Genomic DNA, 27,858 nt, shown 5'->3' with positions numbered 1-27,858 from the left:
TATTTTTCATTTCAAGTCATTGATATTTCAAGTAATTAACATATCCAAGGATCTGGTAATCTCATTTTTAAAAGGATAAATTAGCTAAAAGACAAATGTTTGAAAGAAACCTCTAATCCAGAACCATCTCACCTAGTTATTTTTCTAGTAAAGATAAGATAAAATACTTTTTTCCCCTCAGTCTTAATAGAATTTTCAGGATGAAGTGGGTAGGAAGGCCTATACTGCTGGAAAGTTTGTTCTCTTATTTATGAGATTATACCCCCAAAATTCACTTCCCTTCAGCTTCAAAACTAGGGGTGTGGATATGACAATATTAACTTTTAATGAGATCTTTCAGATAATAGAAACCACATGTTAGCTTCCTGGAATGGGTTTTTTAAAATACATTTTTGTTGAAAACACCTAGCCCTCAAACCCTGTGGCAACACAGACATCCTCCACCAAAACTTGATGGAGAACTGATAGTTCCTTTAGTTGTCTGTAAAGAGGAAGAACAGGGGCAAGATATGCTAACGCTGAGAAAAGGAAGAGAATGAAGGGGAGAGATAAAGGAGTAGAGAGGAATCCCAAAACCCTTGGTTGCACTGAAGGAGTCTCTAAAATATACTCTAATTTGAGCCCAGATTTGAGCTGCTTCTCCATCAGTATCAGATGGATTGGACTAGATAAATTTCAAGTCTTTTTGAATCCTGAAATTTATGATTCTTTTTTTTTTTTAAGATTTGTTTATTTATTTATTTATTTAAGAAAGAGAGTGAGAGAGAGCATGAGAGGGTAGAAGGTCAGAGGGAGAAGCAGACTCCCCATGGAGCTGGGACCCCAGTGCGTGACTCGATCCCAGGACTCCAGCCAGGATCATGACCTGAGCCGAAGGCAGTTGCCTAACCAGCTGAGCCACCCAGGTGCCCTGAAATTTATGATTCTGTTGGAAGAATTGGACTTTCCATGCTGTCAGTGGTTAAACAAGTAGCCCAGTTTTTTCCTGAAATGACAACATTCTCATTTTCTCAACTCACTGTAGAACAAGGTTCTTCAGAGCAGACACTATCTCATTCTCAGGTATCAGCTTCTTTAAAAGGTCACCAGAATAACTAGCTGACCAAGTAAAGCTAAGAAAGAATATAAGTTTAAGAGAACTTTAGTAGTGTCTCGTAATGAGTAAATTCAGGGATATTTATAGGGTTTTAGGGCCTAAGTTGGATGATTTCAAGTCAGGCTATGCAAGGCAGGGAATTACCTGGGATTTGGCAGTGTTTAATTGGTTTTGTGGGCCCAATGAAGCAAGGATCTTGAAGTGAGTTTTGATGAGCAAACTACTATAACTCGTTCAAAGTCTTTTCCTCATCAGAAAGCATTTTCTGGAGCTTGTAGCTAAGGTATTTTTACTCTTATTCTCAGTATTATAAAATATAGCGATGAAAAAAATGTATGCTTGGTCCCCAAACTTTTTAACACAGGGACAGCTTAATAAGACATTTGTCAGTCATATTTTTACCATCTCTTAACAAGAACAATTAGACATCCATCTGCAGATATGAGTGCCTTTGTGGGGAACTGTGGGAGCAGCACTATATGGCAAAGGAACTGAGGGGAATCTCACCAGCTGTGCATCAGGTAATAGGCATACAGACCTCAGTTCCGGCTGTGGGCCCCCTAGTGACTTGTGAACCAACTCTGGCCCCTCATGACTACAGTCTGGGAACCCCTGGAAACCATTTCACAGACAATCATCTATGGACAAGAGGGCCTTTGTGAAAATCCAGTTTTCCAGCAGAGAAGTTCCAGCATTATAGAAAAAAAATACACGTATGTGCACATGCACGCACACACACATATGTATATATATGAGTGTGGACACACTGGAGAGGGTAAGAACAGTTTGAGTTCACTCCTCCCCCAAGGTGCGCAGCTTAAGACCAAGAGAGATCCTTTCTGCCATGATTTCTCACCGGGGAGAAAGTGATAAAGTGTATGTGAACACTCAGCTTCCCTAATTGTGTGGGTTGCTTCCAGAAAGGCCCAATTCTCTCTTAGCCCACTTATCACTGAATCATGAGCTGCATGACTTGGGGAGAAAGAAGAGACTGGAAGAGTGGCAGATAGGACTCTCAGAGAGCACCAAAGGGATGCACATTCTCCTAACTGTGTCATAGACTCCCATTAAGAAGCGTGCACAAAAACCGCTAGGGACACCTCACCCACAAATCTTCCCAACCAGCCCATGGATAGACCACCCCCGCTTGACCCCCACCCCACCAGTGCTCTTGTGCCTTACCCACACATACTCACATTCTGTGGACAGCTCCCTGTGCATGCTCCAAATGGCAGTGGTGAGAACAAGCTTTGGCAGATGGTTGGTGAGCACACACAGAAAACCTATGCCCGCCCAAATCTGTGGTTCAGGGAGATACCACAAAATTGAGCTTTAATCCACCTTTGGGAAAACAAAAGGAAGACTGTCGGCACTTGCCCTGGTATGCTACAGGATCAAAAGACGGCATACATACAGCCTTAAGAATTCTGCCACAAGGAGACTAGTATCAAATCAACATATTCATACACTTTAAACTTACACAATGTGTCACGTTAACTATATCTCAATAAAGCTGGAAAACAAAAAAGTTCTGGGACAGGAAAATATATATGGTGGTTGCTCTGAAAGCCCATATTTGCTTCCAGAATAAGGGACTTATTTTTCAGGTGCTGGGGGGTCACTATGGCAGAAAGCCCTCCGTTGCTAACACCTTATAAGGATTGCATCATTTAATAATAGTGGCCTTGCTCAATGGCAGATTATATGTTTTTAAAGTGGCCACAGTAGTATCTTCCTTCCTACATGCTCTTGGTACAATGTGACGCTGCCACTTGTCCCATCAAGAGGTAGCACCTGTGTCCACTCCCCTTGAATTTGGGCAGACATTTATATCTGCCTCAACCAATGTGGTGTGACTTCTGAAGCTAGGTCATAAAGGGCTTTAAAGCTTCTGCTATAATGCTTCTGCTGTTGCTCTTGGGATGCTCTCAGAAACATCTGCTGTGTGAGGAGGAAGTCAGACCACATGGAGAGGCCATGCTCCAGCTAGCAGCCAGAGCTGAGGTTGAGCCACAGCCATTGTCAAACACCAGACATGTGAGGAAGCCTTTGAGACTGCTCCAGCTCCAGCCACTACCTGACTGCAAATACATGAGAGACCCAACTAAAATCCACTGAGCTGAACACAGTCAATACCTCTGTCATTATCTCAATATCTCTATTGAGATAATGATAATAAATGGCAGTTGTTTTATGCCACCAAGTTTGGGATTGTTTGTTATGCAGCAATAGATAACTGTACCATGCTCCCTTTCAAAGGTAGCTCACATCCATTGACTAATGCCATAAAGTCACTGAGGTTGAGAGCCCTTCTACCCCAACTCAGAACAATTCTGAAGCGTCATCCCAGCTTTGGAACTCCCTATAGGGCAGCTTAGACTTCCAGCAGGACTACTATCACAGTTCAATGTCTCTCTCTCTTTCTCTCTCTACTCAATTTTACTTCCTTCCCTTGCAACCCAGAAATGTTAATCCCAAGAGCACCCCCTAATAAATCTTCTGCACACTGATCTCCATTTCTTGGTCTGCTTGCAAAAGACCCACATGGGATAGTATGTTTCCTCCTAGTATTACTTAACACAGGGGGGAACAATGTCGTTTTCACTTCTCACCATTCTAGCGAAAACAATCCATTGATTGCTCACTGTTTTTTCTTCTGGATCCCCAATAGTCAATGAAATAAAAATAGAGGGGAAAAAAAGTATGGGAATTACATTTTGAAAAAATTCATACTTATGTTTTGGGTCTCATGTGCTACCACGAAATGGAGCTGTCTGCTCCAAGAGTTTGGGCAGAATTGGCCAGATGGCTTCCCACAACTTCTAGAATTATTTCTTCCTAAGGCAGGACCTTACCATGATCTAGAAGCAGGCGTGATTAAATGTTGAATTAGCCTAACAATCCCATATCTGGTAGTCATTTTTGCTTTGATTAGAGGACTCAAAATCTTGTGATCTATATAAGAATTGTGCAGCATATAAGTGTCTACTGGCCTTGACAACATGCTTGTTGTCAAGCGGAACAAGGGGGAAGTGTAATGCAGGTCTGTTTTATGCAGTAGGTTGGGATCACCTATTTATCTCTACTATTGACCCTTGCCCGGCTTTCCTCTCCTGCCCCAGTCCTAGTTCTGAATTCTAGATGTGTTGTCTGCTCAAATTATTATTTTCCAGATGCTTCAAATCTTGCTTAAGTGTCTGATTCTGTCCCATTACCTGAATGTGCCTTCATTACCTGGTTCCAGACTCCAGACTGTTTCTTATGTCTTGTTTAACAGGAAAATCTAGATGCTAGGTGCTGTGCTATGTGCTGAAGAGATGACTGTCATCTCTGCTGTCAGGTAACTTACTGTCTAATGGATTACCTTGTCCACAAACTTGTTGGCTTTACTGAAGATACAGCCTTTTCCTAGCATTCCTCCCATGCTTACCTGAACAATTTCTATTCTTCCCCAACCTCAGTGTTTAAAAGCTGCAGCACAGTGACCTTTAAGGAAGATGACATATTTAAATGTCCAAGAAGGCACACTTCATTTGCCTGGAAAAGTATGGAATCTTCAGAGAAATGGATAACTTTTTGCTTATTCTGGAAGCAATCAGAGCAACAACTGAAGTATAAATGAGGTACTTAGGTAGTGAACAAGGGTAGGCTAAATAGAGGCCTAGAGAGAAGAAAAGAGGATTCAGTAGGTTGCTCTTTTCCATGAAATGAGTCTTCTTCCTTTCTACAATTTCATATATCTGTCTGTATAATCCAGTATTAAGACTTGTGGAAATCCCACTGGAAGGGTGAAAAAGAAAGGAGGGAGTGGGGAAATTGGGAAAAAGTCAAAGAATGGAGCCAGAAGCATAGAAATGCACTGAAGCAAAGGAGGCACCTATCAATGTCTATTTGACAACTATCAAGGGTTATAGTAAGGGGCCAGTCAGCTCACTGTATCTTCGTCTTCCATATCCTAGAGGTTAGGAAAGGAAAAGACATAACCTGAAGCAAAGAAGAGATAAGTTGCCCAAGTCTTGGGAATTATGCAAGCGGTGCCAGGGTGGCTCAGTTGAGAGTCTGCCTTTGGCTCTCAGGTCATGATCTCAGGGTCCTGGGATTGAGCCCCATATCTAGCTCCCTGCTGAGCAGAGAGTCTTTTTTTTTTTTTTTAATTTCTTTTCAGTGTACCAGAATTCATTGTTTATGCACCACACCCAGTGCTCCATGCATTACGTGCCCTCCATAATACCCACCACCGGGCTCATCCAGCTTTCCACCCCCCACCCCTTCAAACCCCTCAGATTGTTTTTCAGAGTCCATAGTCTCTCATGGGTCACCTCCCCTTCCAATTTCCCTCAACTCCCTTCTCCTCTCCCTCTCCCCATGTCCTCCATGTTATTTCTTATGCTCCACAAATAAGTGAAACCATATGATAATTGACTCTCTCTGCTTGACTTATTTTACTCAGCATAATCTCTTCCAACCCCATCCATGTTGCTACAAAAGTTGGGTATTCATCCTTTCTGATGGAGGCACAATACTCCATAGTGTATATGGACCACATCTTCCTTATCCATTCAACATTGAAGGGCATCTTGGTTCTTTCCACAATTTAGCAACTGTGGCCATTGCTGCTATGAACATTGGGGTGCAGGTGGTCCTTCTTTTCACTACATCTGTATCTTTGGGGTCAATACCCAGTAGTGCAATTGCAGGGTCATAGGGAAGCTCCATTTTTAATTTCTTAAGGAATCTCCACACTGTTTTCCAAAGTGGCTGCACCAACTTGCATGCCCACCAGCAGTGTAAGAGGCTTCCCCCCTCTCCACATCCTCTCCAATACACGCTGTTTACTGTCTTATTAATTTTAGCCATTCTAACTGGTGTAAGGTGGTATCTCAATGTGGTTTTTTTTTTTTAAAGATTTTATTTATTTATTTGACAGAGAGAGATCACAAGTAGGCAGAGAGGCAGGCAGAGAGAGGGGAAGGGAAGCAGGCCCCACCTGCTGAGCAGAGAGCCAGATGCGGGACTCGATCCCAGGACCCTGAGATCATGACCTGAGCCGAAGGCAGCGGCTTAATCCACTGAGCCACCCAGGCGCCCCTCAATGTGGTTTTGATTTGATTCTCCCTGATGGCTAGTGATGATGAACATTTTTTCATGTGTCTGATAGCTGTTTGTATGTCTTCACTGGAGAAGTGTCTGTTTGTGTCTTTCAGCAAGGAGTCTTCTTCTCCCTCTCCCTCTGCCCCACTCCCCCAACTCATGCTCTCTGTCTCAAGTAAATAAATAAAATCTTTTTGGATAAACAACAACAACAACAACAAATTACATAAGGTAAAAGATGCAAGAATTATCAAGGTGAGAAAATGGACTCTACAAAAGGCAAAAGTCACAGCACCTTCAGGGGCATTCTGAAGATAATTTATTTTCAAAGATAGACCATTGATTCTTACTTTGTATACTCAATTTTGTGGCACTAGCCCCTAAGGGGTGGTTTTCTTTTCCTCACTGTTCTTAAGAAGCATCAATAACTTCTCCAAGTAAGAGTTAACAAACTGAGTAGTCTTGACTAGATAAACATATATTTAGAAAACCAAGAATAGTATGTGATCTATTCAATAATATTTTATAATATTACATAAAGTGATAATATGTACTATTTAGAGGAAGATTTAAAGAAATAGACATATGTATGTACATAGAGTTAGGTATTTACTGTGTTTTTCATAATTTTAGAACTGCACTGTCTGGTATGTTATCCACTAGCCATGCATGGCTATTTAAACATATATTTAAATTATAAAATTAATGGGGCATCTCGATGGCTCAGTCAGTTAAGTGTCTGACTCTTGGTTTCAGCTCGGGTCATGATCCCGTGGTTGTGCAATCAAGCCCCATGTTGGGATCTATGCTAAGCAGAGTCTGCCCAAGATTCTCTCTCCTTCTCTCTCTGCCCTCCCCAATAAATTAATCTTTTAAAAAATTAATTACATAATAAGATTAACTATAAGTAAAACTACAGTTCTTCAGTTACATGGACTCATTTCAAGTGTTCACTATCTGTGTGTGACTGTTGGATAGCGCAGATATTGAACACATCCCTCATAACAAAAATGCTCTATGGACAGCACTGTCTTGAGTAAGAAGGCAAGTTTAATCTCTTCACAGAACTGGAGATGTCACCTTGGGATATCAGACAGCCAGCACATACAGAGCTTCATTTTGCCTTGCCACTTGCAGACTTCTAAGTTTAGAAGTTCAGTGGCTTAAGATTACATATAATTTATTCATCCACTCGTTACTCATCCATCCAACAAAATTACCCACAAAGTTAATTTCCCCTTATATTTTTCTTTTTTGGGTTGTATTTTTTCTCTTTTATCCTAGTTTTGTTTAATTTTTGGTTTTGTTCAGAGATAACTACTTTTAGCATCGTGCAGAATTTTGCAGTGTTCCTCATGGCTTCAATTCATAGAAGAAAGCTTACCACTCTCTGTAGAAGCCCCCAGATCAAGAACTTTATAAATAACCTATATCTGTATAAAATTCTGTGATTGCCTTTTGATGGTCAGATATTTGATCCAGGGACTCCCTTTACTTAATTCCCATTGATGCTAGTTTATGTCAGTTACCAGAATAAACTCATAACTCCCCCTGCTAGGCTCTCAAGAACTCCTTAAAGACCAGATTTTATATTTAAAAAATATATATTTTTTTTATATAAATATAAATATATATATATATCTGACTTAATGAGTAGAGCACTTTATAAGCATAAAAACATCATAGAACATAGTAGGATAAATGATATAAGTATTTAAATTTTGTTCTCAGAAGAGAAAAGGAGGTTTTATTTTTATTTTTAGATGACTTTTAATTGAAGCTATTCTAAAATTTGTTGAGTAGGTTGCTAAGTTTCCTCTTTTAGCAAACTCTGCCAGTTAAAAGTGTATGCCAAGTTAAAAAAAAAAAAAATGGGGGTGGGGTGGAGTAGAAAATGAACATCATACTTTTTTTTAAGAACTGAGGAACAAAGGGGTTTTTGTTTTACAGGAGTTGAGTATGTGTATGTGTATTGTAAGCATTTTGCAGCCACCTTGAGCCAAAGACAATTAAAAAATTGCTTGTAAGATCCAGCATTTTTTTTCTTTATTTCTTATACACTCCGTTTAAGTTCTCATTAGGGTTTTTCTTTTCCTTCCTTTTAATAAAAGGCACAAGACACAAACCACAATTCAGCAAGCTTGTTATTAAACTAACTAATGAAATGAATAGAAGACTTTAATGCCTTAGGTAATCAGGTTCCAGGGAATGGATTGTATCAATTTTTTAGCCACAGTTGGGATTTTAGATTATAGACATGGCTCAGTGGAAAATTAAGCGGCGGGGGTTGTGGAGCAGGAGGCATTTGCATCCTGGAGAGTTAGTACGAGTTAAGATTTTGGCTTTTTTAAACTTAATATAAATGTGTTAAAGCCCAATTTATATCAAATAAGAGAAGAAAATTTCATTCGCAGTTTAAGTGATTTCAACCATTGGAAAAAATGTATATTTTTGCTATATATGTTACTGGTCAATTAAAAAAAAATGGGAAAATCCATAGCTTTTTGAGTGCTTAGATTTAAGACTAAAAAGTAATATCTCAATTAAATATAAAATTGACAATTGACTAGATTATAATTTTGTGTTCATCTAACCCAGTTCTCCTAGAAGGTGGGCAGGCAAAGGAGAAAGTAGATAATGTCCACACTGTTACTTTGCATTCGCCCCATAAAAGTCACTGTGAGCTTATGGCTCCAAGTGATTCTGAGAGATGTTCCAGGATTTCCGAAAGTAGAAACCATATCCTAGCTTAGAGCTGAAGTCTCTATTTAAGAACAAACAAATTGGCTCCTTTGGTGGTTTTCTCACATGTATTTGTTTCTGTTTTGTTTCATGTATTATTTGTCAAATAACCCAATTTGGTCCATCTTGGGAGTAGAGCCTCTAGAATTTCTATCTTTGTAGGAGGGGTTTAATATTCAACCCAGTTACAAGCAAGGCGCTGTATTTGCAAAGCAAAGCCACAGTTTGTATGTTTACTCAGAATAGCTTTGTGAGTGGAGAAGAGGTTGATGGAAATAATGGGGACGGATAAATTCCCTCCAAGCAACTCTTGGAGCTGTCTCTGTTCAAGGGCATAAATTACAAAAATTATGAAATCTCTATAAATCAACAACTTGTTTATTCTGTCTTATCAGGGAATGCACTGTTGCCATAACTAAATTTTCCGGATAACTGGAGCTGACCTTCTAAAGCACCAAAATTTACATTAACCACTTTAATGAAAATTGTCCTTGAAGATATATCATACTTCCCTGATTTCTTAAGCAATATAGCAAAAAAACAATTAACTTGGTGGCAATGATGACTAGGCTTCTCAAGATGAAGCCTATGATTCAGCTACACTTGAAATATCAGTAAGAATGTTTGCTCAGGAGGCCAAGAACAGCACCTCCCAAACACCCCTTCTATACCAGCTGGTACTCGAATGAAGGTGCTAAGCAGTCCAACAGCAAAGACGGGAAACTGTGTCATCAGTCACAGAATCCTGCCGAGGTGGCTGTAGCAGAACAGAGGAAGCTCCCTCAACCAACTGGAGACAGCTCTGCCCTAAAGCAGAACAGAATGCAAGGCTTTTATAGTCTTTTGCCTATTTTTTATAGCTCTTCTGTCTTCTACTTGAAAAACTGCCTATTATTTCCCAATCCTACTCATTATTCCTGTAAGTCAAACTCCATGTCTTACTCATCTTTGTGCCTCCATGCCTAGTCAAAGCCCTGGCAAATTTGCTGAATGCTTTTTGCTAAATCTGTGTTAATATTTCTGGTAGCCTTACTCCCTCAGTTTTCTAAGCTATGCTACAAAACTACTTCTAATGATGTCTTAAGTAAGGAAACTTACTGAAACCCCTGTTTTATACGTTAATACCAGGCCATGTAGAATCTGGGTGGTGTTCTGACGGTGCCACTGTCTCCCGTAGAATAAGGCATATGGGGTTAGTGATAACTTTTTAAAAAATTTCTGGATAAACGGTTGTGTTGTGGATGTTTGACACTTGCAATTCTGACATTGAGATATTTGAAGTGTAAGCAAAGGTAAACAGCAGAAGATAACTGTTCTAAGATCACTTTGGGCCACATGCTAAGTTATTTTAAGAATTTAATTTTTAGGATTAAGAATTAAGTGAATTCTGGTGAATAAATGAGGAGATTGTGGCCATTGTTTGCTGCCGAGTTTTCTTTTATATCTTATACAATTGCCTTATGTGTAGGAGGGATACTTCCTTGGGGCTTAAGCCTGGTAATCTCATTAGCAATTCTAAGAATACTCTAAGGAGTAGATCTAAGGAATATGGGGTAGACAGCAAAGCCTCCTGCAGCTTCATCCCAGGACAGTACTTTGGGCAGATAGGAGAAAATTTGCCCCTGGGACCTTCTTTTCCTGAGTCTCACACATGCCCAACTTCTCCAAGGCAAGGCACTTCCTTTTCAGAAGCCTTTCTTCATCTGTGTTATAATCAAATTGGACCCTGCAATTTCTGAGGCCCCTTGTTTAGTTAATACTCTGTTTCTAACAGGAGATCAAAGCCCTCAGAGTCTCAACTGAGACCGTTAGAAGTCTCCAGGTTTTAGTGTGTCCCATACCAACCATGAGATGGTTGGGAAGTGCCAGGACACGACGATTTTATTTGTACCCAAGTGGCTCCATCTCTGTTTAGTGGCTTGCCTCGTAAATCCATGTAGCATTGCATGAGGAAACACAGTGTGAGGTCAGTTCAGACAGCGGATTTGGAAAACATGTTACCACAGTCTTCCCCAAGGGATAAAATATAGCCATTCTTCATAATTTGTAAACTGTAAGTACTCTAATTTTCTACAGTTGGGGAAAATTGATGACTTTATGTATCTGATGAGAATAAAAATTAGGATATTCGTTAACAGACATTAACAGAAGTCAGCTAAAAACCATCACGACTGAACAGTGCAAAAACAAAACAAAAAAAAAATGCTGAGATCTTAGTAGCAACATCATACAGCCCAGAACCTCATTACACAACACAAATATACAACTGACCAACTTTTGTAGGCAAGGAGAATGACTTTATAAAGAATATATACCCAGCTCATTTTAATAATGACATATGTTCAAAATTAATAATTTATGAGAAATAAAACATAGCTCTTTGGGGGCGCCTGGGTGGCTCAGTTGGTTGAGCAACTGCCTTCGGCTCAGGTCATGATCCTGGAGTCCCAGGACCGAGTCCCACATCGGGCTCCCAGTCCACAGGGAGTCTGCTTCTCCCTCTGACCTTCTCACCTCTCATGCTCTCTTTCACTGTCTCTCTCTCAAATAAATAAATAAAATCTTAAAAAAAAAAAAAAAACCAACATAGCTCTTTGTCTTAATACCAGTAGTATATAATGAATGTTCAAGGGAGAAAATCCAATTAGTTCAGAGTGACAAGCACCATGTCACTCATAAATGCTTCATCATGGGGACCATACTCAAGAGCACAATATAACTTTGTACAAGGATAAAACCTTTGCAATTCTAACAGGAACTCTGAGAGAGAAATTATATATATTACCAGGAAATAGCTGCATGCAAATTAGATTTTGGCAGCTCAAAACCATGTACACTTTAGGAAAAGCATATCTTTAGTTGTGCTAATCATGTTATAAGAGGAATGTTATTCAACTTTCTGTGATTTTTACTCAGGAGAAGATCTTAAAGTTTCAATCACTAGATGTAGTGAGGAGAGTAGGACACATGTTAAAAGTAGCCTGATGTCTTTAGGTATTCCAGGTATTCTTTGTTTCAGGAAGATTGCTAAGCCTTCTCTTCTAAAGCTGCTGGATTTCATCACAGTCTGTGACAGGCAAAGGGCAGAAAAAAACTAAACGTGGAAATCTGGCATGACTGAAATTGCAGGCTTCTTGCTTATGTAATGAACAGGAATACAACCTCTTTCTTTTTTTTTTTTTTTACTTTGGGCATCACACCAGTCCAAAGCTAAGCAGGAACCAGGCTATCTTTTCCCAGAACTTAGAGGGATTTGAATTTGGAGAGACACAGCCCTCCCTTGCTACACTTGAAGGTGGGTGCAGTGTAGGGAAATGTCATCCTGGAAAACACAACTGGGGAAGAGAAGAGAAATTGATTATATCATATAAGAAAACCCAGCAAAACTTATGCATCAGGGCAGCAGCGCCCCTCTAGTACAGATACTCTGAAATCTTTTGCAAACATTAAAATAATCACTACAAAACCTGGATGCATGGGAAAATTATGATAGTTGGGTAAAGGAAGCAACCATGCCATTATAATAATAACATAAAATACATATTTGTATATGATAGATGGTAAGGCACATAGAAAAATGAAAATAGTTTTATTTTTTGGAAAGTGGAATTATAGGAGAATTTTTTTCTTTTTTGCTTACATTAATGCTGCTCTAATACTTTGTGCAGTAATATTTTTTGCTTTTACTGAGATATAATTAACATATGGCATTGTGTAAGTTTCAAGTGTATAGCATAGTGACTTGACATATGTATATTGAGAATTGATTACCACAGTAACATTTTTCAAGTCTCACTGAAACATTGTCAAAATGAGTAGATCCTGTGAGGTTTAGGTTTTTTTCAGCTTTAATTATTTAAAGTGAGGCTTTCTTTACTTCCCTTTTAGATTTGAGGACTAATCTGTCCATAAAGTTGTCATTTACTGTATAGTCAAAAATGTTATGCAGAATGAAATCTCAAAGCCAGTTTGAAAGTAACTAGGGCCTAGCTTAAGGAAGTTTTATTTTGGAATTTTGCCATCCAGACTTGATTCATATCAAGAGAAAACTGTAGTTCATGTGGACACTTAATTCCAGTAATATCATTTAGAAAATCCCTGAAGACAAGGTAATTTGTCCAGTGTGATCAGAACTCATGAATGTCTGTAATTCCTGAAGACAATGCTTTATTTCTGACTATAGGTTACAGAAAAATCGGTTGAATACAGGAAATTCCAGCTGATACATTGGCTTTTTGATCACAGCTACTGTTTGAATATAACTTACATTACTATGAAATGTCTTTCCCAGAGTAAGATGCACTGCCCTCAGAAGCACACTGAAAACTTGGGGCAGCTGGGTGGCTCAGTCGGTCAAGCATTTGGCTCTTGATTTCCGTTCAGGTCATGATCTCAGGGTGATGAGACTAAGCCCCAGATCAGGTTCCATGCTCAGGGGGTAGTCTGCTTGGGATTCTCTCCCTCTGCCCCACCCCCAACACACATGTGTGGATGTGCTCACTCTTTCTCAAGTAAATAAATAAATCGTAAAAAAAAAAAAAAGATGAAAAAAATAAATAAAAATAAAACAGAAATCCAGTGCAAAATGAGGTTCTGACCAAGAGGAGGCTTCCTGGAACAACCTCTGTCAGGCAACAAATAGTACTGTGTGGGGTAGAACTATTTTCATGGAAGCAAAGACACCAGTCGCGAGAGTCTCAAGCAGAATTCTACAGATGCTGTTAAGATCCAGTCACAGCGCGTGGCCTATGTTGGGTATCCAAGAAATGTTAACTTCTTTTTTCTCCATTCCATTTCCAATTACTGCCCCACCCCTCACCACTGCCTAAAATACCGTATCTTTGAGGGTTTTTAGTTAATCACTGTGTTTGATATACTAATCAAGAAGCAGGTTGACTGAATAAGCTGGTACAACACTTTCCTGGACCCAGGTGTTTAACTGTCAGAAAAAGTGCACTGTCAGCCTTCTGCACAGGCATTGATTAGATCTGAGATCATTTAAGGGCTGGCCTCCAGGCAGGACTCCCTGCCCAAAACTGTTTTGCCAATTGCCAGGTTTGTTGCTCAAAATTGTTTTGTTAGAAATTCCAGTGTCTATAATATCATTCCATCTTTAGGACTCCTATTTTCAAACAGCCCTGAGTTCTATCAACCCCATCTTTAAATCGTATCTTGAAACTGTTCAGTTCTCTTTGTTGCCACTGTTACCAGCCTAGTCCGAGCAGCATGACTCCTCTCGCCTCGGCTGTGGAAGGAGCCTCTGCAGAGCTGCCCTTTTTCTCCACTTTTCACAAAGTCACATAGTCAAGGCATAATTCAATTAAGTCCCTTGCTCAAAGGCTTCCAACAGATTCTTCCATGCCATGAGGCCATGGGCTAAAAAGCCCCTTAGAAGATCCAACCCCACCTACTCTCTGATTTCATCTCCTACCACTCTGCCCACACTCACTCTGCTTTAGCTCCAACACCCTTTCTCCTACTCAAATGTGACAGCCAGCTTCTGTTTCTCCCTGATAGTCAGGCTAACGTTGTGGCGCCCATACACATTCCCAGCCACTCTCACACATGGTTTTTACTGCCCTTATGGTATTTAAAATAATCAGTTTCTTTGTTTATTATGCCCTCCTTTAAGCAGGGGACTTATTTGAGTATGCCTTGACTCCTTTCTGGTGAATGGCTTCCGGAAAGTGTATGCTCTGGATTCTGAGCCCTATGATACGGAAACCTGCTAGCCTCTAGGGTCCAGATGAGTGCCTGGCACGCAACATGTGCTCAGAAAATAATTGTTGAATGAGTAATGGTATCGCCCAATTAGGTGGCCCTTCATTAGTTTTTGAATTGACCTTTCTGACTTACTTGACACTTCTTCTTAAATAGCTCCTTCTTTGGAATGTGACACTGTGTTATACCAGCTCCTGCCCTCCTAAAAATCCCTAAAAGCTCACTAATCCCTAAAAGCTCCTCTTCCTCAGGGCTCTCTCTTTTCGTTTCTTTTCTGTCTGCATTCTCCCTCAGAGTCTCTTTCACTCTCATTGTTTCAATCATCACCTCTGAAGAGAGTCCCGTTTTCATATCTGCTCCCATTGATCTCTATCTGCATTTCCTGAGAGTTTCTAATTGAACACGCCCATTATTAAAATACCTTCTCATCCCCTGTAGGACATCCTTCAAATTGGCAGACTTCCGCATCTCCGTAAAATGACTCCACCATTATACTAGCCACATTGGATCTCTCCTCCTCCCTATATCTCATCCAGCTCCCACATCCTATTAGTAAACAAACTCTGCTTCATTCCTTTGCAAAATCTCAAATTCTATACCATACTCTTTAAGCGTTTTGCCATTACTTTACTAATAGGTCTAAACTTCTGAATTTAAATAGGCTCATATTCTAGTTCATAGAAAATCAGAACAGGACAGGAGCCACAGGACCCTCTCACTAAGCCCCCACACCTTACATACCAGGAAAAAGAGGGTCAGCCTAGTTAACTGCCTTGGCTACCATGGTACTAGATACAAGTGCTGAACACAGTACCAGAACCGAGCTCAATCTTCAGGATGGCACTCTGTCTATAATCTTTGGGAAATGGCCTGTGAGTGTCAGCCTAGGAGAGAGGAAGGGCTGAGAGGATCCTGAAAGAAAAGTAGCAAAGGAGAAGATGAGTAAAGGACACTGAAGAAACACACTTTGTTGACTTCCCAATTTGCTTCATGCGGCCCTGAAGCAGGCTGTATCTTGAATGAGTCCTTGAAGTTGATGATTATTTGTCCTGTATACATGCCATGTCACTGTTGGTCTGTCTCCCAGCAGGGCCAGATGCTATCCAAGCACTAATTTGATTGTCACCTACAGTACAAATCAACTTTTCATTAAATCATAAGTCTAGGAACCTTATACCATTATGACATTAAACAGAAAAGTCAGGCTCATCTCTTTCTTTAAGGAAAACCTTATTCTAAAAGCCAGATATGATTAAAGGGAAAAAGAAATGTGGAATGTATTAATAAATAGACTTCTCTAAAATGTATTTCAGAGAATTTTGATCCGTTTTAGAGTAATATGGTCACCACCCAGACCCTCCCAGACTCCACGGCTGGTAGGATCGAGTATGTCCTGTTGTCAGCACCGCTTCCCTCCACAGTCCGTGATGCTTATTAAAAGCCTGCTTAAATAGGCTCTAGGACCAGCCCCGAAAATCTGTCTCTTCTGGCATTGCTGAGAAAGTGGTCTGGCATGCACAGAATCTCAGGTTCTAAGATCTTGATGTTCAAGTTATATGTGATTGAAAATAATTCCTCAATAGTTTAGAGCACCATAGGAAAGACATAAATTTTATTCAAGCTCCTGGGAGCATCCTTGTTCTGGAGCCATTCGTGGTTTTCCTTCTGGTTACCTCAGTTGAGATACAGTACCCAGGAAGTTAAGGTCATAAAGTTAAGTACCTATGTGGTCCTGCTCCAGGGACCACATCCACTGGGCTTCTCCTAACTTTCTTAGGCCAGATAAATAAGATTAAAGTGAGCATCAAGGGCAGACTTGAAATAGACCCTAAATTTGCATCCAGAGAAAGATAGTGATAATATCGGAGTGTGCTTCAGGACGGGGAGTGGGGGGCCATATAAGGATAGTCTCATCCCCCGGATCTTGGTGATTGCAGAAGTTTAAGAGCTCCTAGTTTACCAGTGAGGCTAGTCTTTTATCATCATCATCATCATCGTAATTATTATTATTTTCATTTAGCCACTGTATAGTACCTCATTAGGTTTGGATGTACTGTTCAAAGATTTATTAGTTCTTTTAACACAAACTGAGGGCTGTCCTCTGGAGTCATTTGCCAATTGTTGTCTCAGAAGGGAAGTGTCTGCTTTGTCAGACACGACTGTGGGTTGAAGACCAGGGTTAGGAGCACAACCACAGGCTGTACCAGAAACAGATGGGACCAGAGCCCCAGGCTCATCCACAGAACACTGACACCTTCTACTGACCGTCTTTCTTCCCTGCAGTTAGCAGAGGCCACCAGCCTCAGGCAACCAACTTATATTGCCAGTCACTTCCAGAGCCTTCCGGAAGAGACCTTGCGGCTCTCGGGATATATAGAAATGAAGAAGTGCCTACATAGGGTTGCAAACATTTTGGTACATTTTAAATATTTACATTTAACAAATTACTTCTTTTAATGTACATATACACATACACACAAAGCACTTACGCACACACAACACTACAACAAAAAAGTAATTACAGAATTTATGAAACTGTTAAGTCCTAGTGCACTGTGGGTGGTGTAGTCCAGATAATGGGACACAGGTTTAACGTGGTCCAATGGGTACTGTCTTCTGTCAATCCTCTCAGTGTAACTGCAGATGTCATATTTATGTCCACAATTGAGACCCTTCGTGACTGGGAAACCCAGGCCAGATGGCCCTCTCAGTCCCCCTGTGCCGGGTACTGTCCTCCTCTCCCAAACGATCCTAATTAAAAATCTTTCCTTGACCATAAGCCAATCACACCACCTGCTCCAACTTACCGTGATATTATCAAAGAGGCAAAAAGACAATTTGCAAGGAACCAAAAGGAATTTCGAATGTAAGTGGATGCCATACTATTGTTAAATAGAAAATCTCAAACTCTTTTTGAGCTGGAAGTCCTCATCATAGAAATCATCTACACTGAGCTCCTTATTTAACCATTGAGGAGAGTCACTTCTGAGGGTCTAACAGACTTGGAGATTCTTTTCCGGTAAGTGTCTAGGATGTACGTTGGAGCCACAGAGCCATAGCAGGTGTCAGGGATTAAAGGAAGGAAGGACACTTTGCTGTGCTGTAGGTTGGAGGGATGCACCCCAGCATGGAGAGGCCAGACGAGAGCTCCAGAGACCAGAGACTGGGGAACTGTTTACAAAGATGAGCCCTGGAAGAAGAGAAAGGTGTGTTGCAGCATAAGGTCCCTGGAGCTGGGGTGGCAGTTGGGGCAGCATTGAAGAAAGCCATCCAATAGGGCAAAGAGAGGTAGACGGAAGAGAAGCGAGGCAGGTCTTATCCAGCAGGCAGGACAAAAGTTTGGGCCTCTGCTTTCCAAGGGGCCCCATTCCCCTTTCACCTCCCTCCAGCTAGAGCCTCCCAACCCTCCACACATGCACGCTCACACAGAGCCCTTAGAGTTCCTGTGCCCAGTGGGAAGAACAGGTATGAACACTTTGTGAGAGGGCCCCTGCGGAAGCAGCAAGGTGGAGTCCAAACCATGCTCAGGGGTCATGGGTGATGTCTTCAGTATGTATTTATAGGAGGGGGTATTCTGGGGGATTCCTCACACCAAGTAGTGCATAGGGAGGGGATGCTGAAGGCTTGGTGTGTAAAGAACTTTTACTGACCTGAGGAAGTCAGCAAATTGGTAATTTATTCTTTCCCAATTAGGAATCCTGCTTTATTTTCAAACTTAACCCAAAATTTTGATTTTATAGGGAAAAGCACAGAATTAACGAAGAAATAAAACTCCTAAGACAGCGGCAGGAAAGAATTGACAAGGAGCTTGATAGGTTTGTTCCTTATTCAACTTTGTAGTGATTAAAAACATTTAATTGAGGGGTGCCTGAGTGGTTCAGTCAGTTAAGCATCCGACTTTTGGTTTTGGCTCAGGTCTTGATCTTACGGTCATGGAATGGAATCCCTCGTGGGGCTCTGAGCTCAGTGCAGAGGCTACTTCAGATTCTCTCCCTCTCCTTCCCACCCATTGTCTCTCTCGTTCTCTCAAATAAATACATAAATAAATCTAGGGGCACCCAGGTGGCTCAGTCGGTTAAGTATCTACCTTTGGCTCAGGTCATGATCTTGGGGTCCTGGGATCAAGCCCTGCATCAGGCTCCCTGCTCAGTGGGAACCTTGCTTCTCCCTCTCCCGCTCCCCCTGCTTGTGCTCACTCTCTCTCTCTGACAAGTAAATAAATAAAATCTAAAAAAATAAAATAAAAATCAGTTTAAAAATCTATAAGAAACTCTATGAAACATTTTTTTTTTATTTTATTTATTTATTTGAGAGAAGACAGTGAGAGAGAGCATGAGAGGCGAGAAGGTCAGAGGGAGAAGCAGACTCCCCATGGAGCTGGGAGCCCGATGTGGGACTCGATCCCGGGACTCCGGGACCGTGACCTGAGCCGAAGGCAGTTGCTTAACCAACTGAGCCACTCAGGCGCCCAAGAAACTCTATGAAACATTTTAACTGAAAGAATGTATTACCTAGAACTACAATGGGTTTATTATGTAAATGTACATCAACTCAGGTATCTGCAAAGAGATTTTCTACTCAACTGTCCATCTGAAATAACACTTTGAACTTCTTTGTCCACAGAACCAACTGCTGTGCTAATTTAATTAATTGCTAAACATGAACATCTCCTTTTACTCCTTCAGCTATAGGACTTAAGCCCAAGACCTTTTAAAACTAAACCCTTAACCATGCCCTACCCTAGGGAAGATGTAAGCTAGAAAAACAACATTGGGGAGGGTATGTGATTTGGTGAGTGCTGTGAAGTGTGTAAACCTGGTGATTCACAGACCTGGGGATAAAAATATATGTTTATAAAAAATAAAAAATAAAAAAAAAAAAGAAAAACAACCTATTTAGCTGTTCCCCTTCTGTCCCTACACACACAAACATTTTTCGGGCACATTTAATTTATTTTACAAATTAGAGAATAAAAAGGAAAACTATAAAGTATTGAGACTAGCCTACTTCTAGCATACCCACATGCACAAAAATGTGTCAGATGAGTGCAGCCCTTCAGACAAGTGCCTTGCAAGACCACAGCTGTGTGCCATTCATCTTCTAATTACTATTTTGGAATTTTAAAAGCTAGTTTCCTATAGAAGTATGAAATCACTATGTTGTACACCTGAAATTAATATAACCTTATACGTATGCTAGACTTCAGTTTAAAAAAGAAAAACAAAAACAAACAAAATTAAAAAAAACTAATTTCTGGGCTCCTGACTGGCTTAGTCAGTGGAACATGCAACTCTGGATCTTGGGGCTGTGAGTTTGAGCCGCATATTAGGTGTAGAGATTACTTACAAACAAAATCTTAAAAGTAAATAAAATAAAAATTAAAAAGCTGGTTTTCCAGTCACATGGGAAAATCCAACCCATTACTTTGGAATCTTATCTCACTTTTTACCAAATATCTTATTACCCATATTTCCCCCTTCACAATACCTACATTATAAGATCTGATTCCAGGGGTACCTGGGTAGCTCAATTGGTTAAGTGTCTGACTCTCAGTTTGGGCTCCGGTCATGATCTCAGGGTCTTGAGATCAAGCCCCACGTTGGACCTCATCCTGGGCGTGGAGCCTGCTTGGGATTTTCTCTTTCCCCACTCCTCCACCCCTGCATTCTCACGCTAAAAAACAAAAACAAAAACAAAAACAAACAAACAAAAAAAAAACCTGATTCCATGTGACTTTTACAAGTTCCCCAAGATTAAATCTATATGGGGAGGATTTCTCATCACTGAGGATATAATAGAAGAATGTAGGACAGTCAGAGCAGTTTGCAAGAAGCACTCAAATATGTTTTATGCAGTGGGACATTGTTGGGGAAAATACTAGTATATCTAAATCTCATGTGCCTGTTAAATCTACAGGCACAGCATACACGTTTCTATCTTTAATCATCAAAAAAGAGATACTCATGGAGAAGAGAGGAAAGACGGGGGTTAGGTGGCAGTGGTGGTGGGGAGACTGCAAGTCTAAGAACACCACTGATCTGCTCTCTTTAAATATGAGACATATTTCATTTAAAAAAAGAAAGGGGGCACTGTAAATTAAAAGTGTGAATCGGAAAATGGCTCAATTTTAAGAGTGAGATGAGCCTGAGTCTGAACATGATGCGCATCTCGAGGAGATTCGGGAGAGCGTTACTGAGGAAGGGCCGCAGGGACATTTTGGAGTGTGTTTAAATAGGCCTGTGAGAAAGAGACCCAAACCGTGGGAGCTAGAGGAGAAAGGCAGGAGGAGAGAGACCCAGAGGGTGACCCTAAGTGAGGAGAAAAGGCAGTGAAGGGAGAAAATGGGCAGAGGCTAAGCAGAGAGTGAGCGAGGGGCATGCCCGTGGCAGAGCACAAACGAAAGCAGGAGGCCCTCAAGAGCTAGCCCTGCTATGCCCCCAGGGTGCCCAACACTAAATGCTAAAGAGACCCAGAGGTGGCTTTGCCGGGGGCTAATCCAAACTTCATGCTTTATTTAGCAAAGTATATTTGCAATTTTCAGAAATGTTTACTTCCTACAAATCCCATGCAGGAAATTTTTTTTTTTAAAGATTTTATTTATTCGACAGCGAGAGATCACAAGTAGGCAGAGAGGCAGGCAGAGAGAGAGAGAGGGGGAAGCAGGCTTCCTGCGGAGCAGAGAACCCGATGCAGGGCTGGATCCCAGGACCCTGGGATCACCACCTGAGCCAAAGGCAGAGGCTTAACCCACTAAGCCACCCAGGCGCCCCAGGAAAAATATTTTTTAAATGTCACACTTGAAAATTGCTGGTGAATTAATAACCATATACCCCTCTTTTCATTTTTGTTTCTCTTGCTAATGTTCCTCCCTCTTCCCCAGTTCTTACCCATCCTAGTCTTTGCCTACCCCAGCCTCTCCACTCATCCACAGATCTCTGGAAAGGTTCCTGCTGCCTCCTGAATCCAGCTATCAACTCCTTCTTAAATATTTCTTGAATGAGTGCTTGGTGACAAAAATCAGGATAGCTTCCTGGATTCCTGCGTCCCATGAGCTTCCAGACTGGTCCATCTCTTTCCCCCCAGATCTTCCCTGTGCTGGTCCCTTGTACTCTTCGGTCCCCACGGACACTCCTTAAAGTCTGTGCCAGAGCCAGGCAGGCGAAATCAGTTCACAGATACTGTGCAGACCACCTCACTGAAGAGAATGCTTCCTTCAGGTGGTTGAATTGAAGGCTTGAGTCACACTGCTTGGGTTCAAATCCTGTATTACTTGCTGGCTGTATGACTGGGCAGGTTCATTAACTACCTGAGCCTTTTTCCTCATAATACTGGATAATAGTAGTACCTACCTGATAACATTGTTGTAAGGGTAATTGAATGAATATATGTAAAATGCTGGCAAACGCCCAGCATATTAAATTTTGTGTAAATGTTAGCTCTCGGTTAGTGTCTGTCAGTATAAAAACAATTGGTTTGGCTACTGATTTTTTGTTGTTGTTATTTTTTTATTAGACTCCAGGCAAAGGCTGCCAAAAAACCTTACGAAGTTAAGAATGACTTTGAGAACTTTCTCCATAAACTGGTATGTTTCCGTTTTGAAGATAACTGAGTATCCTCTAGGTAGATTCTGTTATATGTCCTGGACAGTATTTAATAAGCAACATATGGTTTCACATCCAAGTTACAGAGGCAAGGTAGAATACACTGTTGTCATTTAATCATCCACATGCACATTTAAGACAATCTCTGTTTTTCATATTAATGACAACCTCACACCCACTTATTCTTATCCTTGCTTCCAACCACAGGCTGTTTATGAAACTAAAAACCTCCAAATGTGTTCCAAATTTCAAACTAACAGAAAATTATCAGTGTGAAAAGTCATATTTTATTTTCTGTTAAGAATTCAACAAAAATATATTGGAATCTAATGACCATGTTAGAGGAGTGGTCCCTGCAGAAATTAGAAGGTTCTAAACAGGACTCAAGTGAGAGAGGAAGAGAAGAGGGGAGTCAGCTCCATCTTTCCAGTTTTCTCTGTTCTTTCCTCAACTTCTGGGCAGTTCTGTTAAATCAGAAGGTTCTTCTTCCCTTCCAGCAGGCAAGAACATGTAGAGAAAAAGGTGCGATAATCTGGAGGTTGGGCAATTTGACGTCAGAAACAGAAGAGAGCTTTTTATTTTTAGCATGTCATCTAGAACGATCCTTGTTGGCTACTGGTATAATGTCAAAAAGAGAGTTCAAATAAATCAGACTCCTGTCTGAGCCAAAAGGTGAGAGAAGGGAGTAAAATACCTGGCACCTGGTTATTTAATATTAAACAAATAGGACTATTCTTCACTTGCGCACAGAAAATTCTTTCTCCCATTCTTCTTGATCTCCCTTAACTACTACTACTAGAGACATGGATACAAGTTTAATGAAGTGTAGGAAAACCACTGTGCCAGTGTGCTGTTGAAGGGCAAGGAACCTCAGCTGGTACATGGTTCATGGCCTGAGTATCAGGAAAAGTACAAGTTGTGGAAACTGCAGCACACTGAAGGCTCTAAATGCCTCACCCAAACAAAGCAGCTGTAGTGCAGCTCTTAGTTCACAGTCACCCCCAAGGAGTGGAGGCCCAGAGAGAATCAGATCTTCCACCATCAGGAACCCAGAGTCTTCTGTAGAATTCCTGATTAGAACCCCAAATTTTTCAATACTCTGGGGACCAAACTAACTGTAGACCAGAGGTAGCCTATGGGATGTTGGTTTGCAACCCCTCCTCTAAATGTTGGACTTTTGAGCTCTTCAAAAGTTACCTCCAGCCAGTATAGCCTATCTTCTCCTCCACTGGGTCCCACGGCAAACCCTTTACCCCACTGAGCCTTCTGAAAACCCCATGTTTGCTCATACTCATATACTCGTCCATCTGCAGTGCCTACTCCCCAGCTTTCCAATTCTACTCATCCTTTAGGGCCCTGCTCAAATTCCATTTCTTCATGAAGCTTTTATCCAGTTGCCCTAGCCCCCTCCTTTAGAAAAGTTTGCTATCTCTCATAATTTCTAGAATAACATTGATGGTTTGATTGAAAAATAGTTCTTTTCTTCAAGCCAGAGATCAAGACAAATACAGAGTAGCCCACTGGCTTAGAACACCATGTCCTCCAAAGCAGAGGGCACAACAGAAATTTTTACTCACCTGTTGCAAGAAGGAATCTCATGGTGAAAAATTTAAAAAGAATAGCAAAGCATGGAAAGTACCACGTTTTACGTATTTTGGGTTTGGGTTTTTTTTACAGTAATCCAGGTATCTTTAAATAATTATATACCAACCGCAGATCTTCTGTGGAAAATGGAAAGGTATTTAAAAACAAAGAAATATAATCTGGGGTGCTTGGGTGGCTCAGTTAATTAAGCATCAGCCTTTGACTTAGGCCATGATTGTGGGATTGAGCCAAAGTGGAAGTGGGGCTTCTTGCTCAGCAGGGAGCCTACTTCTCCCTCTCCCTCTGCCTTTCCCCACCCCAGCTTGTGCTTGCTGTCTCTCTCACTCTCTCTCAAACAAATACATTTTAAAATATTAAAAAGCAACAACTAAGAATTATTTAAAATCAATTAAGATTTTGGGTTATTAGGTGTTATAAAACTCAAAATTCAACAAATTGGATTTAAACTGGTAAACTCAAGTGTTTATCTTTCTTTAAAGAATGAAAATATATATAAATATATATAAATAAATTGCAAATAAATATAAAATTATAAATAAATATGAAAGTAAATACTTCATATATGACTGCTGTCCTTCGAGAAATAGTAGAACCAGCTTTGCCTTAGCCTTTCTGAAACTGAGATTCAAAATGATGATGTCTAGTCTTTAAGCTGTACATTAACAAGCAAAACAATCACAGAATAATACAAAACTCTGGTAATTTCTGGGTAATTCATACCATAAGACTGCTGCTGCCTCAATTATCTGATAATATCAGCAAAATGTTTTTTGGTCTAAATCATCCTATAACTCAAGAAGTCCATCTTCTGAGAAAGCCATTTAACTTAACCATCACCACATGGCCAAATATTTCTGATCACTTTTGATAAACATCTACAGGACTCATCAATACTTCTACCCAATCCCAGAACCTACTCTTTTTTTTTTTTTTTTAAAGATTTTATTTATTTGTCAGAGCGAGCGAGAGCGAGCACAGGCAGACAGAGTGGAAGGCAGAGTCAGATGGAGAAGCAGGCTCCCTGCGGAGCAAGGAGCCCGATATGGGACTCCATCCCAGGACGCTGGGATCATGACCTGAGCCAAAGGCAGCTGCTTAACCAACTGAGCCACCCAGGCGTCCCCCCAGAACCTACTCTTAACCCACAGGCCTGAACATCCATCCTCCACTGGTCCCCATATACATATGAGAGCTGCTAGACATACAACAGAGAGCTACAGGGCATGGGTGGGGTTTCCCAGAACAGTAAACATGCCTTTTGGATCTGAGCAGCATTTGAGAAAAGTTAGCATAGAGTGGGAAGAAAGTAAGTTCAATAAACAAATTGAATTATCTTAATTATCATCCAGATAATTCTCTATTTCAATGGGAAAATACAGATGAAGATGGAAGTGTCTTTTTTCTAAGTTTCTCTATTAAGTGACAGAGAAAGCTCAGGGTCAAAAGAACTGAAAGTGATTATTAATGTGATATCACATAGTTTTTAAAAGTAAATAAACCTAAATCCATCCTTGCTTTAAAAAAAGAAAAAAATGATTCTTCTCATCTTGATAATTGGTGTGACCTCACATTCAAGAATCCAGGAAAATTTATGAATCTTTAATGACATATTATTTTATAGCGTTCTGAAGCTCGAAACAAGAGGGAGTTTCTGGCATCTCGCTCATCATCATCATCAACAGACGACTACAACTATGAAGAAGAAGAATGTCAAGAGAAACCAGAAATGAACTATGTTTAAGAATACAGCATACAATGCAATTGTATCTGTTTAATTGTAGCAGTATGTTTAATTCAACTCCAGTCCATGAGGTCAGTATTGAATGTCTTTTATCATTCATCTTTAAAAATCTTGAAATCAATAAATCTTAGTAAATCATCCTTAAGATATCTGTCCAAGCATAATTTTGGCTCTTATTGGTAGAAACATATTTTAAAATGGAAAAACAATCATTATGAAGCATAGAGAGCTTTCAACCGTTTCTTTGGAAATACATCTTGATAATAGCAACCGTTCATCATAATACAAAACAGAAAGAGGATTAATTTACTGTGGCATAAGAAGTTCTGCCAGTTCCTAAATGCCCTAAATAGTTTCTCTGAGATTTTTTACATTGTTTAGGCCTCAAGGAAAACCAAAGCCCCGCCTCCAGGTTTGGTAGCAAACAAACTCTGCTTCTCAAATGTTAAGTTTCGGTCGCTCCTCTGGTAATAAGCTTGGTGCACGTTTGCTAGGAAGCTGGTCAGCTTGTCAGCAGGTACAAGTGATACTGTGCAGCCTCCCCATCCTGCTCCAGTAAGTCGTGACCCTTCAGCCCCAAACTTCCTAAAACAATGAGAAAAACAACAACAACAACAACACATATTAGAACCTGTGATTGAAAATGAGAGTGGTTTGCTTTGTGCCTATAGAGAACATACAGACCACCCCAGTTCGAAGAAGAGTATGTGTGGGTTTCTTTGTGGGGTAGGGGAGGGTAGTTCAGTGTGGCCAAACATTTTAGGACATGAAGAAATTTATACTGTTTCAGAAAGTGATTTGAAACTTAACTGTATCTAAAACTAGACCATGATTCTGGCTCTAGGCAGGAGAAGTTAGCAGTACTCTTGGGTGAAAGCTGGCAATAACCCACTAAATAGTCTTGATCCCATAAAGTAACCCATGAAACAGTTGTATATAGCAAACTTATAGGTGATCAAGAAGAGGGAGTTAAAAGCAAATAGGCAACAGACATAATCGACATGATCAACATTATGTATCAGAAGGTGGCTCCAAATGAGGTCGAATGAAAATTTAAAGTACAACTCTTAAACAAGTGAAGGCTTCCTCCAGTGGCTGTTTAAGGTGTGTCTTAAGGCTTGGTTATTCCACATTAAAAAATCCATCATAAGAGAATTTCACATGAAAGAACAGATAGCCTAAATTTGTGCTGAATAAATTTATCCACAAAGAACATATTATTAAACTCTAGGTCAGTTTGTCTGTTTAATCTCTAATGGGAAGTTATAAGCAGACCTTTCCACAAAAAGGATGGTGGCCTCTACAGGTCCCTACACATCTTTCCTGCAACTTTGGAAGCTGGTCTAACCACTCGACTCAGAATTTAATCAGCCAAACTGTGTGATCAGGATGGAAACCCCTATTTATACCACCACACAAAAAGAGGTCATTTTAGTCACCATTAACCAGGCACAGTTTCAAACCTAAGATTTGTACCAAAGTGAGAAGGCCCTATACAAAGTACAAGGGTCCCTCATCTTTAAAAGATGTGATTTTTCCTGATAATAAAAGTTAACATGTACTTCCAATTCTTCCTAATAAAATTTACTCCAAATTCATAGCAAATTAAAAACTCCAAAATTAGTTTAGCACAATTTTATCCCCTTTTTTCCATCTAAATAAGCTACTTTACTTCCTGGAAAATATCAATAGAATATTAACCCTCCTCTAGGACGTCAGATTCATGGCGCACCAGTACTTCATTTCCCTTCAAAGATTTTTTTAATTGATTCCTTTTCATCATATTTTATTCATTAAAATATATTTTTCAAATGAAAATAGATGTTTAAGGAAGAAAAACAAGATGCTTCCAAATAATAAAGATTACTCATCTCCTGCTGTCCCCCAGACATTCAGCTTATAGCCCAGTAGCTGAGCTAAGCCCAGACTCCTGTCATCCAGGGTGAGAAGCTTCTCTGACTATGGGATTCTAGGAGATTCTAGGATAATTCTGAGTTCTGGGGCTGGCAAAGGGTCATTTTGCAACTTAGTGATTTGAAAGAAAAAACAAAAAAATAAGTTGTGATATGCAGTCACATCAGACTATCTTTCCCATGGAAGATGCTGGGAGGTGGGGGAGGTGTCGCTGAGGCATCTCTGGAAGACCCTAAAATCAGGGCATCAAAGCCACCTGGGGCATGGTCTGGAAAACAGGGTGCCCTCCTATGTGATTCTCTAAGATCCAAGCTCTGCCATTGTGCTGAACCCAAGCCAACCAGGTC

The 27,858-nt window shown here is 40.4% G+C and overlaps 2 protein-coding genes across 9 annotated transcripts in view; one reads left to right on the top strand and one right to left on the bottom strand.

The window, feature by feature from the left end:
* Positions 1 to 25,615, top strand: part of FAM227B (family with sequence similarity 227 member B) — a 199,432-nt gene extending 173,817 nt beyond the window's left edge. The window contains exons 12-15 of the mRNA XM_059181502.1: positions 17,440 to 17,516; positions 18,391 to 18,465; positions 22,163 to 22,232; positions 25,478 to 25,615. Coding sequence (XP_059037485.1) covers positions 17,440 to 17,516; positions 18,391 to 18,465; positions 22,163 to 22,232; positions 25,478 to 25,597 — 342 coding nt within the window. The 3' untranslated portion in view covers positions 25,598 to 25,615. The remainder of the gene's footprint in view (positions 1 to 17,439; positions 17,517 to 18,390; positions 18,466 to 22,162; positions 22,233 to 25,477) is intronic.
* GALK2 (galactokinase 2) overlaps positions 25,608 to 27,858 on the bottom strand; it is a 105,247-nt gene continuing 102,996 nt past the window's right edge. For all 8 annotated transcript variants that reach the window (XM_059181491.1, XM_059181490.1, XM_059181492.1 and 5 more), the window contains one exon: positions 25,608 to 26,182. In XM_059181491.1, coding sequence (XP_059037474.1) covers positions 25,975 to 26,182 — 208 coding nt within the window. In that variant the 3' untranslated portion in view covers positions 25,608 to 25,974. The remainder of the gene's footprint in view (positions 26,183 to 27,858) is intronic.

The sequence above is a fragment of the Mustela lutreola genome, chromosome 7 (assembly GCF_030435805.1).
Source record: "Mustela lutreola isolate mMusLut2 chromosome 7, mMusLut2.pri, whole genome shotgun sequence".
Lineage (NCBI taxonomy): Eukaryota > Metazoa > Chordata > Mammalia > Carnivora > Mustelidae > Mustela > Mustela lutreola.
This window is presented reverse-complemented; position numbering and strand designations above follow the sequence as displayed.